General features: G+C 39.0%; 1 protein-coding gene across 1 annotated transcript in view; it reads right to left on the reverse strand.

Moving 5' to 3' along the window:
* MOCOS (molybdenum cofactor sulfurase) overlaps nt 1-16,340 on the reverse strand; it is a 185,185-nt gene that overhangs the window by 21,953 nt on the left and 146,892 nt on the right. The window contains exons 7-9 of the mRNA XM_014312401.1: nt 12,912-13,028; nt 9,792-10,235; nt 2,757-2,919 (exon numbers count right to left, since the gene is read on the reverse strand). Coding sequence (XP_014167876.1) covers nt 2,757-2,919; nt 9,792-10,235; nt 12,912-13,028 — 724 coding nt within the window. The remainder of the gene's footprint in view (nt 1-2,756; nt 2,920-9,791; nt 10,236-12,911; nt 13,029-16,340) is intronic.

Below are 16,340 nucleotides of genomic sequence, written 5' to 3' on the forward strand. Positions count from 1 at the left end.
TCGGGCTCCTGGCGGAGCGGGGGCGGCCGCCGGACTGCGCTGTCAGCGTCACCTGCAGCGCTGGGCCTGCACAGTCACCGAAGCAAGGGCATGGCAGAAATGGAAAAAACAGAGAAACTCAGCACAGGGACTGTGAGGGCAGGGGGAGGAGAGATGGAGGGAACAAAGCTCAGCTTGGAAAGATGCAGACGGCTGTGGCTGAGCAAAGGCGATTTGGGTGGATGGCCTTCCATGTGCATGAAGCAGTGGTTCAGGTGGATGGCCTTCCATGTGGATGAAGGAGAGGAGCAGGAGGAGACCTGGAGGTGGCTGTCAGTCACTAAGAGCTACGGATCTGAAATAGCATCGGCCACCGACACAGGCAGCCACGGTTCTGAGCTTCAGAACAACCAGGCTCAAGCAAGTTCCACTGCTCCCCACCACATGGGTCACTGCTCACATGCTGCATTCAGCTGCAGGTCCTACATTTGCAACCAAGTACAGACAGGCTGGAGGTGTGGTGACAAAAGCAGCAGGGATTAACGTGGGATTTGTGAGGAAAGAGTCAATTTATTAAATTAAATTTGTCTCCCATGAAATTATTTAAGTGGAAGATATAACACTGACCCATGTTTGTGAAGGGATAAAAGAAAAAGATTAAAAATTTAACACCAACAAACAAATAATGGATTTAGACTGCAGGTAAGAAGAAAGAAAACATAATAAATATTGGAACAACTTCCTACAGATTTATGTGCTCAGCCTTATCCTGCTGGTTTGTATGTGCTCCCATCATTGTGCCATCTTAGGAGCAGTAAGCTCTAGAATAGACTCCCCAAGGAAAAGACTCCCATTATCTCACTGTCAAGAATTTTAAAAAATGCCACAGGTTGCAAGACCATCATGAGACTAAAAACCAGCAGGACTGCTAGAGAAGAGGCCCCAGATCACCTCACGGGCTAGGACTTTGGTAGCTAGGGTCATTATACAAAGAATAGAATGACTCCATTCTTACACACTGGCTGTACCAAAGCAGGCTTGTAAAAAAATGGCAATGACATTCCCATTAGAGCACACTCATCAATTACTTTTGGATAGAAAAATGATCAATGGACTTGCACAATCACTTCAGTGTGGAAATGGTTTTCACTTTCATTGGAAGGAAGGCAAATGACAGTGAGAACTCCAAAAAAGATGCACAGCAAAATGTAGAATTTAAAGGCAAATTTCACCCTGGCACTAACTGTGGCAAGAGTTGTAAATCTCAGTATGAAATGGGTGCCTTGACAGTCATTTTTTCTGGGAAAACTTCCTCCTGACTCCCTGAAGTATGAAAGGTCTTACTGACAGGCGTTATTGACAGGTGAACATACTAATGGATAAGCACTTGTCTGAACAAGTGCTAGCAGGGAAAAAAAAGAAGAACAGGCTCAGAATGGTCAGAAAGGAAGAGAGATGGTAAGGAAATAATCTCTAGAAATAATTAGTTCTGAAGCACTTGATAATTTAAAAGTTGTGGGAGAAGGTTGTCTGTGCAAGTCTACTACAGAAATTTGAGATGCAAGGTGCTCCATGTAGAATTGAAATGAATTAATGATAGATTTTCAAGGAAATAGTACAGAAGTAAGAGAGGAAAGCAGCAGTGTATGTGTCAGTGAGCAAGTCTGGAATCCCTAAGAAGAGACTAGCTTGTGTTTGGGATTGGAAACAGAAAACAGCAAATAGAAAATTAGTCTAAGTATCAAAATGTACATTTGAGAAACCAGTTTCAGACAAAAAGAATCAACAAGTCAGACTTAATTCTATGGAGAGTGCTCAGACAGTTGGAGATGACAGCAACCCTAATGTACACACAGAAAGGAGACTGTGGTTACAGATCCACTCATATGGTTTCTAAAAAAGGGTGAAAAATCTGAAGATAGGTTCCCTTGTTTTGCTCTGGCTGCTGAAAATGTGGTCACGTGTATTACTAGTGGTTAAGACACTATGGGCTGAGTAAATGTGGGACCCCAGGGAAATGATGAACACCATTCAGACACATGCAAACTCAGCATTAGTAATGACTTCTGTCAATTCAAACCTGTTCCAGTGTTCAGTGGCAATGGCACTGTTATGAAAATAAATCATTTTCATCCCTGAGTAGTAAAGGGCTTTCTGTAACACTTTACATATTTTTTTCATTTATTTTCCCCTCAGCAGTGAATAAAAAGGATTTTGATAATTCCCAGGAAACTCAAGCATCATAAAATATTTGCCTGCTAGTGCAAGTATTTAATTGAGTTAAATAATGTCTGGTCCTTATTTTAATTAATACTAATTTCCACTGAAGACTTTATCCCTTTAATCCCACAGATGGAAGGAGGAAGAGAGATCCAAAATGGGAAGGTTTTTGTCCAAGATGCTTAATGTTAAGACATATTCCTTTACCTCTGCAGCACTAACAATCCCTTCAGGCTGTGGGACTTCATGCTGTGGAGAGACACTAGTCAGTAAATTTCCACATCTGTCTGTTCCTTTCTCCATCCTGGAGCATTCACCTTATGATTGCACATAGGGAGTCACTGTCTACTCTCTGCCTGCCCAAAAATAAATTAGGAAGCCCCCCAGGGCTGCATCTAAAAGGTTGGGCTTCATTGCCCACAGCAGGCACAGAACTTGTCCCTAAAGTCACAAGTAAGCATGCACAGCATTCAGTAGTTAGGTGGGAGCATGCAGGTGTCCCCGCCTAGAAATCTGACACCAACACAGAAGGGAAGGAAAGGATATTGTTTACTAACCTTCTGCCTGAATGACCATAATTTTTTGCTTCAGATCAATTGAGGGGTTCACAAGACACAACCTTGGCTCCTGCTTCTGAGTCATGCAGACTCCATTCTGGTTTACAACCATCCAGTTGCGATCATACAGCAAACCTTGGTTTCCTACTGGCCATTCTGTAACCTGGGAAAGCATTAGGAGGGGGTACAAGGGTTTAAAAAATGTTTGCTGCATTAATAGATTCTTGCTGAAAAGAGAAGAGAGGGAAAAGAATCCATTCATCAAAGATAAAGATATCACTGCACAAAGCTGACAAAAAAAAAATCAAATTACTGAAAGTTGTTACATATTATCATACAGTTTAACAGAGCTATAAGAATAAACTATCTCTGAAACACTCTGAAAACTGTCTTCAGTTTTATGGTTATCCATTTTTAGGACCTATTCCTCCAGAAATTTTCATTTAACTTAAAAAGCACAGAAATTTTATGGGAATTTTATGAATTAAGGCAAAACCAAACAAACAGAAAGCAAGAAAACTGTGAAATTCAAAATTCTGAAAAAACTTGTTTTTCATAATATGGGACCACTTTATCAATTAATCCATTTGAGAAAATTTCTGCCACTGAAGCTTCTGGTTTTGCTGGGAGAATAATAGTTTCTTTAAATTCCCTTACAACAAAACACATTGTCTTCATTGCTATCTGTTCTTCCATTATGTCTATAACAGCCTTTACATTGAATAGCCCATACAAGAATATTGTCCTTGCTTTCACATACATTTTTCTGGTGAAAAGAACATCTGTTTCTGATGCTACACAGATGGTAATCTTGAAATCCAAAAAGAGAGCAATTTTAGTAATGCCCTTGGGTGACATTAATATCTGCTTTCTTCTCCAGAATGTTAAAATATTAATACCATTCTTGTAATATAAAGCTGGCCACCAACATATTCTTCAGCTCACGTATGCTTTCTAGTCACAGTTGAATAGGGAGAAAAGTTTACAGCTGAACTTTGTTGAATTCTTATAGAAAAGCTGAGCACATCTCACATGAATTAGCCGACAAAAGATTTCAGCAAAACCCTATTGAGTAAAAGATATGTCAAGCACAGCCTGATGCTATGAAGAACAGCATGTCTGGAAGCACTAGCTAGATTAATTAAAATCACATTTTTGTTTATCATGTGATCAACCCAAAACTTGACAGAACCTAAAATATCTCATTCTTTTAAACTTTTCCTGTTTTTATAAAAGCCTGCAGCAGCAGTTTGACACTGACTGCCTGACTATAGAAAGCTAAGGGCAGGCATGGTAGAACTGAAAACTTAAAGCATCAAAGCTGAAATAAAAACAATTTCACCACAGTGCAACCAACTATACTGAATACAGAAAATAGAAAAATAAAAATTAGGAGAAGAAATATGTTCTATCAACCCCCTGGATTTATAATATTATTTGGCATTTTTTTATGCAACTGTGGATGAAAATTCTGTGATAAATAGAAATTTTAGGTCTGACAGTGTCATCTGAAATCACATTATCCAGGAACCTCAAGCTGTTAGCACCTCAGCTATGTGAACCTTTGCCCTGTCTTTTTTAGGAGAGGAATCAGCCCAAAGACTGCAATATCAGCTGAAGAATACACTTTTGTTCTTAGTGGAAATTATTCTTTGGAGAGACCAGCATTTTTGGTTATCCTGTATAATTAGACTACAAAATGCATTTGAACAGCTGGTGATCATCTGAGAGCTGCAAGAATTTCCTGCTAACAAATCTTCCTTCCAAAAAAGAAGATCATTAATTGGTAATACATCCTCCCATGAATCCAAAAGATCTCTACAGGATTTGATAGATATAGAGAGCAGAATAAACTAAAAAAACAGAAAAATAGAAGAAGACCACAAAGTTTCTCAGTTCCCTATTGCAACATTCAGTTGTTTTGGTTCCACTTCAGGACTGCAATCTTATTCAGGAAACAGCTTAAGTGTTTTCTTACCCTTCACTGAAGGCAAGAGGCTTTATGAGCAAAATAAATCTTCTCTTTAATCAGAGCTTCAGGAAGTTCTTGCATGCTGACAGGCATTAAAGGGTAAGCCCAGCTAACTAGCTAGCAGATATTTGGAAATAATCAACACCTTCCACTCAATGCACCTCTGACAGGTCTGAAAATATGGCAACTAACACCATGCTTCACTCAAACCACAAATGTGATGCAGCCCATGATTACAGGTCCTCAACCCATTTTCCCCTCTTCCTGTGGGTATTTGCCATTGTGGCGAGAGTCACACACTATGCCCTGCAGTGAGTCCCTGCCCTGTCATGGATGTTCTCTGAGCACTGTCAGGTGCCCAACTCCCTCTCCACTTTTCAGCTCATTGTATTGCACTGTATTGCTAGGACCCTGGTAAAGGAAGTTGCAACAACAAAATAACTGTGGCCTGCCTTGGATGGAGAGTCCCAGATGGCTGTGAACAGCCAGAGCTGGTTTGCTGCTAATACTGACACTGGAGATGAGCAAGGAAGAACACATCCATTTCTCCTCTCAGCACTTAGGCCTGTGCAGAGCATATCCTGCCCTTATTTCAAAGGGGCTGAAGGATTGTTAAACAAAGTAAAACAGAGCAGGTTAGCATATGTGGCAGTGAGCAATAGTGCATTATATAGCCTGTAATGTGATTCCCTGAAGTTGCCTGGCATCTCTGGCTACTGGGACAAATCAGAAGTGGGAGGACAGAAGGAAAGCAGGGAGTGCATGGTTTTACTGACAGATACCAGCACACACCTTCATTCCAAGCATGGCAGGTGATTATGCATCCCAGGATCATTCAATGTATGGTCTCCTCTACCTGTCATGAGGATCATTGCATAATACAGCCAGTACTTGGTATTGTCCCATCTGCTTTACTCCATCTTTTCCTATTGCAAAATGAAAATATCCACTGCAAAAATGTGTGGTGTTGTTTGGTTTTTTCTTTATTTCAGATTTTTCTGTAAAATATTTTGTGCTGCATTTCTCCCATAGTTCACACTAATGTCATCATGAAGGCCAATACAGTTTTTGAAGACATTAAAGGAATCACTGAAAAGGCTTTAAATTATCGAAGTTTAAAAATCTTAGTGGTCTTACATATAATTTATCCACTGATCACTAGGAATTTGCATTGTATTTTAAATTAAAAGCTAGTTTGTCTTCTCTGTTGAGATGCAATTTTTATACTCTGAAATCTACTGTAAGAATAATAAAGTTCTTAATTAGTTATTAGGTCAAATTCCTAACCTCTTTCACTGGGCACATTGCATTATATTATGCAAAAGTCATCAACATGAGAGATATTCCTGTTTAAAAATGCATGTTTAAAACACATTTTTATGTTGGAAAAAATAAAGTGGTCTGGGATAGAGGTTACTCCTCTGCTTTTCTTCATTTAATAAAATAATTGTAGGAAAAACCCCCACATTTGAGAAGCTGAGCTAGAAAACTCTGCCCTCTGCTTCCTGCACCATGTGTACAAAATCCATGGGACAACAGTGGCCAGGAACACTCCATACAATTCTGCAGAAACCACCTGACCTGCAGCGAGCTGACAATCTTCATGCCAAGTTTCATCCTCCCAGCTGCCGAAGCACTCTGCACTCTCATTTTCTCTGGAGGTCAAGAACCTCTCATACTAAACCACTTAGAATAGAACAGAGAAATCAGAGTTTAGGAGAGGAGGAGATTATGTGACTCTAAAGAGGAGATCAAACAGCTGTGAGTTCGCACTCACATCCTCCTCAAGTTTGCCCTCCTGCCACTAATCATCTATCCTACAACCAGCAACTCTGTGGGCAGATTTCAGTGGCAGATGGGCTGAGTCCTGCTCACAGTTATCTGGAATTTTCCACTGCACACATTATTTTAGGAAAACTCAAGTGATCATGTAGTTACAATAAACACTAGTTACAGCACATGCTGAAGGTCTGACCTCCCATACCAGTGGGAGGCCTCCACTTGAACCTACAAATCCATGAGCTTCTGATCTCAAGTATCAAAGTATTGGAAGGTGAATGAATTTACTACAGCTCAGCATTTGAACCACTTCTACCTTTTCATATCAGCTGAGTTACCCTATAGCTGATAAACATGGAGATCAAATTTTTAATTGGGAAAATACTATTCTACATTTCCAGCAACTACAAAGCATCTAAAGCTATTTTAGATGATTTTCAATTCTTGGATTCCAATCAAAGACTAAAGCTACATGATTACTTTAGAACGACTTCAGAAGTTTATGCATTTCCTGAAGTAAGGAGATAATACAATGTTAAATGTGAAGTCTATGAAAAAAAACCCACTAAACAAATTGAAAAAGAATAGTTTTGGCTATGATTCAGTCTTTTCACGATAAAGCCTAGAGATTCTGGTATAATCAATATTTTAGAAAGCAAAATGATTTCCAGGATTTGATTCCATTTAATTGTGGTAAGGTTTCTTCTCTAGCATGTCTTGCTTCACACTCCAGTGCATGTGACATACATTGTTTTCCTGTTTCAAGGTGATACAGGCTGAAGCTGCAGTAATGATATATAAAAACATATATACAGATACATATTGGAGGTTAGTGCACTCTGCAGGGTCTGGGTCCTGGCAGCCACAGCTTTCTATTCTACTCTTTCTCATTGGGAAGAGACTAAGCCACTTGGTGACTTAGAATGGGATAATTGAACTTTAAAGTTCATTTTACAAATGATGGTCTGTAAGACATTATTTTTATCTCTTCTATAGGCAGACAGTGAGATTGGCAGATCTTTCACAGGCTGGTTATAAAAGTATGACAGGTCTAGAAGTGCCAGTCAGACTTTTAGGAAGAAAAAACAAGGAGAACATCTGGTGGACAGGAAAAGTCACAAAAGCAAACATATTTTTTGCAGGGATTTACTTCAATATAAAAACCCCATCAAAATCAAAATACTCTTTTGACTTCAACTCCTGGCCTGCTCTCCCAATGCAGTGAAAGCCCTTTCCCAGTGGATAACAACAATTTCCCAGTTGTTAGGTCAATTTCTACTGTCCTTTTGCATGCACTCAGGTACCTTCTATAAACCACATAGAAACCATGTGGAAATGCACAAAAATTACTGTTTAAGTAGAGGAGAAGAAGAGCTAAATGCTCTTTATAGTAAAATTCCAGTCCCCTCCAATACCATACACTAAATCCAGTATTTATTTAATTTTCTGTTACTCTTTGGCAATACAGGCTCTGACAGTGCTTAGATTACAGACCTTTATTGTGGCTGAGGCTTTGTCATAAAACAATCAAAACAGACTTCAAAAATTACTCTAGACATGCAAAATTAAACCTCATAATATAGTTGCAGTTTTTATATCTGTTTTTACATTATTCAGATCAGCCAGTGTTAGCTGCATAATCTAAGTTGCCTTAGATTCCTCTTGCAGTCAATGAAAAGAAACAGAAATATCTAGGAAAATTTATTTCTCCTATTGCAGATGCCTATTTTATGCTGAACTGAATAAGCAGGTATCCATCTCTCACTGCTTACAGAACAGTGATGAGCTGTAGAAGTGGATGAGATGTAGAAGTGGATGGAGAAGGTGAGTCCTGTTTTCACTCTGGGCCCATTAACCCGTGCTTGGCACAAGCAATATGCATGAGGCATGGGGATTTCCCCCCTCCATATAGTACTGCAGTCCTGTCTGCTGGGGAGTACCGGGTTTGTGTCAATTTATCACCTAAAGCTGTTTCCTCTCACAGAGCTTGAAGAGGAGAAATCTGGCTCAGCTTGTGGGGAAACATAAGCTTTCTTTCATGCTGAGGTATGTCTTACCTGCTCCTGGGCACAATCACTTCAAAGCCTTCCTAGTGATGAATGTTGTGGCATGTATCTCACAACACCAGCCTGCATGTCAAAAACAGAACTTAACCCCAAAGGTGCATGAGTACTGCCAACATATTTCAGCAGCTTCCATACTGGGCTTCTCTAATACAGCTGTGAAAACTGCAACACTTCAACAAAGGTTAAAAAATTTTCACATGAAATGGGCAATTAATTTGATTTTCTAAACAGTTTGATCTAGTGGGAGGTTAATAAGGGGTGGAAATTGTTTGTTCAGGTCTCATTTGATGCTCAGGATTGTGTCTCTGAATTAAAGACATCACAAGCCAACCCAAATTTAAAAATACAGTTGTTTGGTTGATCATTTAATAGTGTTTAACTGCCCAACCTCTCTGCACTGAGAAAGAAAAAAAAAAAACGAAACATGATCAAATCAGCTGAGAAGCCCTATTTGAAATTCAGGAGATTCGTCACTGGATTTGACCCCAATTTTCTCTCAGATGTGAGACACTGACCTACACCAGTAAGTTTTTGTAGAGAAAGTTATACCATTATTGACATTCATTAAATCACTTCCCAGTATGGTACTAAGCAGAGTGACATTCTAGGTCATGTGTGGGCCACACACCTATTTCATCATGCATTATTAAAAAAAAAAAAGCCACAGCTAAGGTGATGATATTATTAACTTGGTAAAAAAGCAATTAAAATCTTCAAAGAGTGAAGTTTCAAATAGCACAGCAACACTTAAATGTCATATTTCTGTTGCAAATGTATTTTTAATGATAACATTTCTTTGTAATGTAAATCAGCCGCCTCTCAATTATAACATGGTAATCAAGTTACTTCTCAATTGCTGCCTACCCTTCAATGCCTACGAGTCCAGCACATGTCATTCTGTAAAAGCATACTAATTATTTGATTATATTTTAGTCAAGTTTTGCAAATCCAACTATTTTCTTCAAGACAGCACATTATGTGCAGATTTGCCTTTTGTGGGGGAGGGGAGAGCAGAAGACACATTTACCCCTCCCCTGTAACTTCAGTCGAATTCAAAATCCTTCAAGGTAGCCTAACATGTGGGACTTGATCCCAGAACCTGGAAAAAAGGAGACACCGGTACCCACAATCTGCTTCCTAGTATGTCATACACACAGGTCTGATGAAAAACACAAGGCTGAGCTGCACAAGTACTTCTGAATTGTTCAAAGCACATACCTCAAATGCAGAGCAGGATTTGATTGGGTAGAGGTAAATTTTGGCAACAGTGATGGGCTTGCCACCTTTTCTACACGTTGGCACTGCAGTCTCAGAAACAGCTGCCCTCATGCTTTCTGCCTCAGGCTCTGGTGGCTGCCAGCTGCCAGTTGTCTCTGCCCCAGATGGAATATTCCTGAGTTCTCTGTCAGAGATTTGCAATATTGGAGACAATTTATCCTCCTTGTTAAAAGAAAAGTGGTCATCTGGAACAGACTCTGTCATCAGCTTTGTAACAGACTGGAAAGGAATCTCAGCATCCGAGTTGGAGAGTCTGGTGGCTATGATGAAATTCAAAAAAGTCTGTGCATCTTCAAAAGAAGACATGTAGCCAAAGGATATTCTCACAGAACCAGTGGGATGTCCATCAACTAGGTCTATGTTATCTCCACAGACATGGCCAGCCTAGTTTGAAATAGGAAGAAAATCAGAGAGCTGTCATGATACTTTGCTTTATTTCTCTCTAATTTTACCTAGTTATTAATGAGTCTCTTAATTCTAACCTGAAAAACTGTTGTAAAAAATAGAAGGTTAACTCATCAATACAAAGAGAAAATTAAGAAAATACCCTCAATCATCTTATGATTTACTTAGACTATGAAGATAATTTCGAGCTGCTTGTCCTATTCTATTCTAGGGGAAGACATACTTCCCAAAAACATATCAAGAATCACTTAAAGGTTTTATGTCTCATGACAGTCAGCTCAGATAATCTCCAGAGATATTCCAGTCTCACCTGCATAGTTCACTGGGATTCAAACTGTGATGTGTGTTCAGATAAGAAAACAAACTATGAGAAGGCTGATTTTTTGGGGGGAAGTTTTCTCGATATTCACTAGTCAGAAAAGCACCATTTTATATCACCAGTGGCTTTATCATGGCTTGCGTTTAATAGTCCAAACAGCAGAGAACTAACTCATTTGGGATAGCAGCAAAGCAGAGACTTGAATCTAGAGCTCAAACATCCTAAGTGACATAGGAATATCCAAAAAATCTGTCTTGCTGATCCAGTCAACACATTGCTTTCAGGATAAAGGGAACTAGTCTTTCCTTCAACACTTCCTCCTTTGATGAGCACAAGTTTGCACTTGAAAAAATTTTGTTGAAAAATTTTTTGAATGCCCTATAGTGACCTCCATGTAGATATCCATCTGATAGGTTTCTCATACAAGGCTCTATGGAAAACTCTCCCTTAAGGGCAAAAGTTTCTCATTCTTTAAATGAGTCATTGAGTGCTGCCACTCACCACCAGTGAAGCGAGCTAGAGTCCCCCTTTGTTCATCCACTTAATAGCAGCTCACCAATGGACTTAAGATTTAGTCCAAACGCAGCATCCTATTCCCTAAGTGCAGCAGCTGTTGGGGTTTTTTTCTCAGAATTTAATTTATTTACACATTTCTGTCACATTAAAAATGGACATGTGAATAGTTTATTTACATGAGGGCTTTTTTTTAAAGCAAGAAATGTCACAGGACAATGAACACAGATGCCATTTATGCAAGGAGAAATAAAAACCCTACATCTATGTCAAAGCATGCAACACAGTAGTAAATATTTTAATGCAGTGTGAAGTAGTTTTTATCCTTGACAACAGAGCAGAAGCAATATTTTCAAAATTAGGTTGCATCTGTTAATATACCCTTCTGTAACCCTTCTGCCAAGTATTGCTTGATTGACTGAGGAGAGAGGTTCCTACTGTGCAAATAAGTAAACGAGTTCCTACATAACATTCTAAGAAAACTAACCACACTTCTCCAGGGACACTTCAAGACAGAAAGTCCTCCCTCACAGGCATTTTATCATGTACAACTTCATCAGGGAAGGAAGAATACAGCCAGCACCCTGGGAAAAGACAAAACTGAAGTATATGTGCAAATAATATGATAAAAGATGCCTTCCTCTACACAGTAATGTTGTCAATAACTCATCCTGATCCTTCTCAAAGCACTGATGGGAATGGAATGTCCCCAAATAACGACTGTGTAACTGTACCACTTCATTATACAACCTTTGGCGATGAAGTGTCTCTCCATAAATTTAACTTTGGCTTATCCCCATTTAAATGAGACAGACCTAAAAGGAGTCACTCACTCCTTAGCAAAATCCTCCTTGTATGAGGAGATCCAGGAGCATTGCAGCTGGTTATTTGGCATTTTTCACTTCAGCAAAAGGGTAGACAGTTTTTTGTTTTCTCAGAGGAGAGAGCTTCCATGGCAAGTCAAAGCACCATTTTCCCAAGGAAGGTATTAAAGAACTGCAGACACCTTTAAGAACTAATGCTATCAGTCCTGTATGTAAATGTGCTTGCAAAATTATCTATATGTCTCTGGGAGCTATAATATCATTATAGCCATTAGATTTTTTTTTTTACCTTTGAAAAGACACCATTAATAAAGTTTTTGATTGTTCTGAATTAATTTACTGTAATTTCAAACTGACAAATATGCAGACAGGAAGCCTCCTCCACTTCAGTGTAATACATCGTGGTATACATCTTTTAATGACAGCTTATGGGAAACCTTAGTAATCTTGAAAATAATATTTACATTGATATTCTAAAAATCTAACACACCAGTAATCTAAGTAGATTTCATCTAAATTTGCTTCATTCTCTGAGAGTCACTGTGTATTTGCCTTTATTGTTTCCTGTCCAATTTGCGTATGTATTTTAAATTGTAACACCCAACAGCAACAGGTCTACAATTCTTGAGCATTAGTATGTACAATAATTAATTAGGATACTTAAAGAAAAACATGAGAGGAATTGTCCAGGAAATTCTGCTCTGCTGGAAGCCTTGATATCATGCAATTCCAAAACCAAACAAGAAGGCCTAATTTCCTATTCTCCAATGAAATAATAACAAGCAACACATACTTCTCTGCATTCATCACATGATTTTTTTCAATCCCTCATTTCAATGAGCCGAGTTTCAATCAATTTAGTTCCTTAACAAGGCAAAGCTGTTGAATGCTTAAAGAAAATAAGTCAAATTTAACTTCATTAGTAAAGCCACAGAGACTTAAAACCATGGGATGTGATTCACTTTAGCTTTTAAGTTCTAACCACATTCAGAGACTAACCTGCAGGTTCCTTTGGATGTCCTCATTGCTTATGTCCAGATGCATCTGGCAGGCTCCAGTGTTACAGAAGCAGCCTGTGCGAACGTGTATGTTGTGGAGACTTGCCATGCTGTCCACCTTCCCAGTCCAGCAGAAGACATAGGAGAAGAATGAAAAATAGACATTTTAAAACTGTGGTCAACAAGATACAGTGTTTTAAAGGTAGAAATCCATGGAAGTAAATTATTTCTCTAAACAATTAGCAACTTACTGCAGCTTTTACCATTCCCATACAGATTTTGCATTTTTCAACTTTGTTACTTTAGCCAGAAGAAAGCAGTGGTAGGAGCAGAGATGTTTACCTTAGCATTGAGCAACTACTCCACAAAAAACCACAGACAACCAGGGTCCTGAGCTTATGAATGCCAGTAGATCTGCTGAATTTTAAAGCTGTGAACAGGTTTATTCACATCAGTGCTCCTAATTACAGACCTGCAGCCAGGTGTTGGTATCTTGACAGAGCCACCACCTGCAACAGCCTCTCAAGAGACTGAAGAAAAGCCTGGGGCACCTTTTCAGATAGCTAAAGAAAACCTTGTGCTCCAAGGATCTGAAACTGTAAGTCCTCATTACACAAACTGATGGCATCTATGGGATTTTGGCATGCAAGTGCTGGAAGGATCAGTCCCTCAGTAAGCAGCAATATTTGCCAGGACAGGGAATGAACTGGAATGTCTCATTGGGTTTTGTACATACAACTCCCGATCTACCAAGTCCCCGGTGCATTTCTTCCTCGTGCTGTTTGGTGTTGCACCATTTCTTTATCATCCACTGAATAATGAATGGGCAGAAATACAATACTTGATGACAAACTGGCATGAATAAATTATGGGAAGGAATGAAAATGATGTGCAAAGACAACAGAAGAACGTGCCCATATGTGCCTCAGAAGGGGACATATATATGCATGCACTGGGAGGACAGCACTGCAAGGGATACAGATTGTCAAGGTTTCAGAGCACACCTAAGAAACACTACAGGGATTCTCTTAGTACAGCTAAGAAACCATGGAACCTCACTGCAGGGACCTGGAAATGCTTTATATTGATCTCAAAAAGCAAGAGCAGCAGCTGATAAGATTAGCTCAGCTACCACCAGCTATTTCTTTGATGAAAAATGATGAGCATTCCTGGTCAGGACTGCAATAAAGGACAGGCAAATAAATGAATGAAATCTGACCCCCACCTCTACCACAGACTCCCGAAACAACCTTGCACAACTTGCATTAACCCCTTTTGCTCCTTCTATTAAAAAGGAGAGCTGACAGCCCTGCCAATGACCACGCTGCAGACTCAGGAGACTCCACTGTACCAGGGACAGAATCCTCCACGCAGGAAGCTCAGGCTCAGCTGGATGCACAGCAACAGCTCAGCTAAAAGGGGCAGGAAATGGAGCGTCAACCGACTCACACTAACCACTTCCCTAACTGTAAGCTCATGCTTCGTCTGAGGTATCAGTATAAATGTTCAACCCAGCTTTTGTAGCTGGTTAAATCTCTACTGGCTTTTATTACTTTTAACATAAATTCCCTCTGTACAGAACAATGGCCCAGTACATATACCAAACACTTTCTGGTATAATTCAGTCTATTTTCTATCTTGATATGTCAATCTTCTACATTTTGAGATCTCTGAGTTTAACTGTGTGCACCAAGCACCTTTAAAGTCACTATATCAGTGGCTAGAAAACCCAAGCCTTCTGTTAGAAATTAGTCCATGCTGAAATAATTCAATCTAAACAGTATTTAGCTCTGCTAAAAGCAGTTAAGAGTTACTGCTTTTTTTTTTCTTGTGTGGGACATAAGGGTCTCTGCACAAAAATGTGCTGTATACAAAAAAATTCTACATTGCTATAGCTCACAAGTTCTCAAGTTCACATTTCAATGTGTTCTGTGCCACTAGTTCAGTTCAAAATCATTTGATTCTCCAACACAGACATAATCAAAATAACTCCATATATACAGACTTGGAAAGCAGAGAGTACAATCAGCCCCAGGATCCCTATTGATGATTAATGCTTTGGAGAATATCTTGTGTTTAAAGCCTTTTTCTCAAATTGAAGTTTTAGTAAAAGGCATCTGTTGAGAGTGACTGTTGTGGTGTCGCTAGCTTTGTTTTGTCAGAAGACTTCAATATGGGAACAGCGACATTTTCTTGATGTCTTTTTTAATTTAGATGAGAAAAGTTGTCATTCTGCCATAGCATGGTTTGTCATGGTGCTAGTGACTTGTGGGCGGATCTGTCATTCTGTTAATCATGACAAGCAAGGCACTGCTGAAATCGTACAGTGTTTGGGCTTATTTACTCAGTATACAAAAACCTTTAAAATATAGAATCTTTTTACTATTCATACTTTTTAAAAGGAATGTTCCTGGGGCAGCCTTGTCAATCAAAATGTATGTAGTGTAATACAGTTTCCACAACACATCTTCAAGGAATTCCAAACAGGAATTTAAATTTTTTTAAATTTTGTCAAATAAATTATTACTGTTCTTTAGTGAACAGTAATTTCACTCTAGTCATGCAATCCAATCCTTACGTACAATAATACTTTAGTTCTAGTATATATCAATCTGTACACTGAACCAGGATTACTGAGACCTAAAAATATGATCATTAGAGGAATATGGGAATTATGATTCAAGAGAAAAAAGGTAAGTTATGAATAGCTTTAGTATTAACTGAAGCTCATGATCACCAATGTGATAATGTGCACAGATCTTGGGAATGTGTTGCACACTTTTCACTGGAAACAATGGCACCGTGTAAAGAACCAATAAAGTCAGCACTGCAAAATTATCCGTCCCTTGAATAGATGGTTGGTTTTCCCTTGGACATATGTTTTGATTTCTTCTCATTTATTTTCACCCTAGAAATACACTACTTGGGGAGTTAATTTAATCTCTCTCTGCAGTGCTATCACACAGCAAAACAAATAGAACATAAAACATCTGTTACAGTTATTTTGATGAAGAAAAGCTTCCTTAAATAAAACAAATCTTTAAAATTGCCATAAGGAGCAATAATGGGTATTGAGCTCAGGGTTATGAAATACAGAATGTCACTTGCAGCTCTGTCTGTAACAGCAGAGAGTGACTTTTGGGAGCCAGGAATGAATTCATCAATGAAGGCACAGAAGTATGAATGGTACTAATGGTAAGTACACAGCTTCATGTACTTGGATTGTCAGTTTTGGTGATTCCCTGGAACTGATACTTGGAATTATTGTGCCTTGGTTTTTAAGAGATTAAAGAGTACAATTAAACTGCAAAACAAATGCAGAAATCTTGCAGCATTTTACTGATTTCAGTTAGTAAGGACATGGTAATCAAGCCATCATGCTATCTTGGAGTCCCTTCTGTCTATCAGAGCCCCTTGGCATTCATTACTT

The sequence above is a fragment of the Geospiza fortis genome, unplaced genomic scaffold (genome assembly GCF_000277835.1).
Source record: "Geospiza fortis unplaced genomic scaffold, GeoFor_1.0 scaffold206, whole genome shotgun sequence".
In the NCBI taxonomy this organism is placed as follows: domain Eukaryota; kingdom Metazoa; phylum Chordata; class Aves; order Passeriformes; family Thraupidae; genus Geospiza; species Geospiza fortis.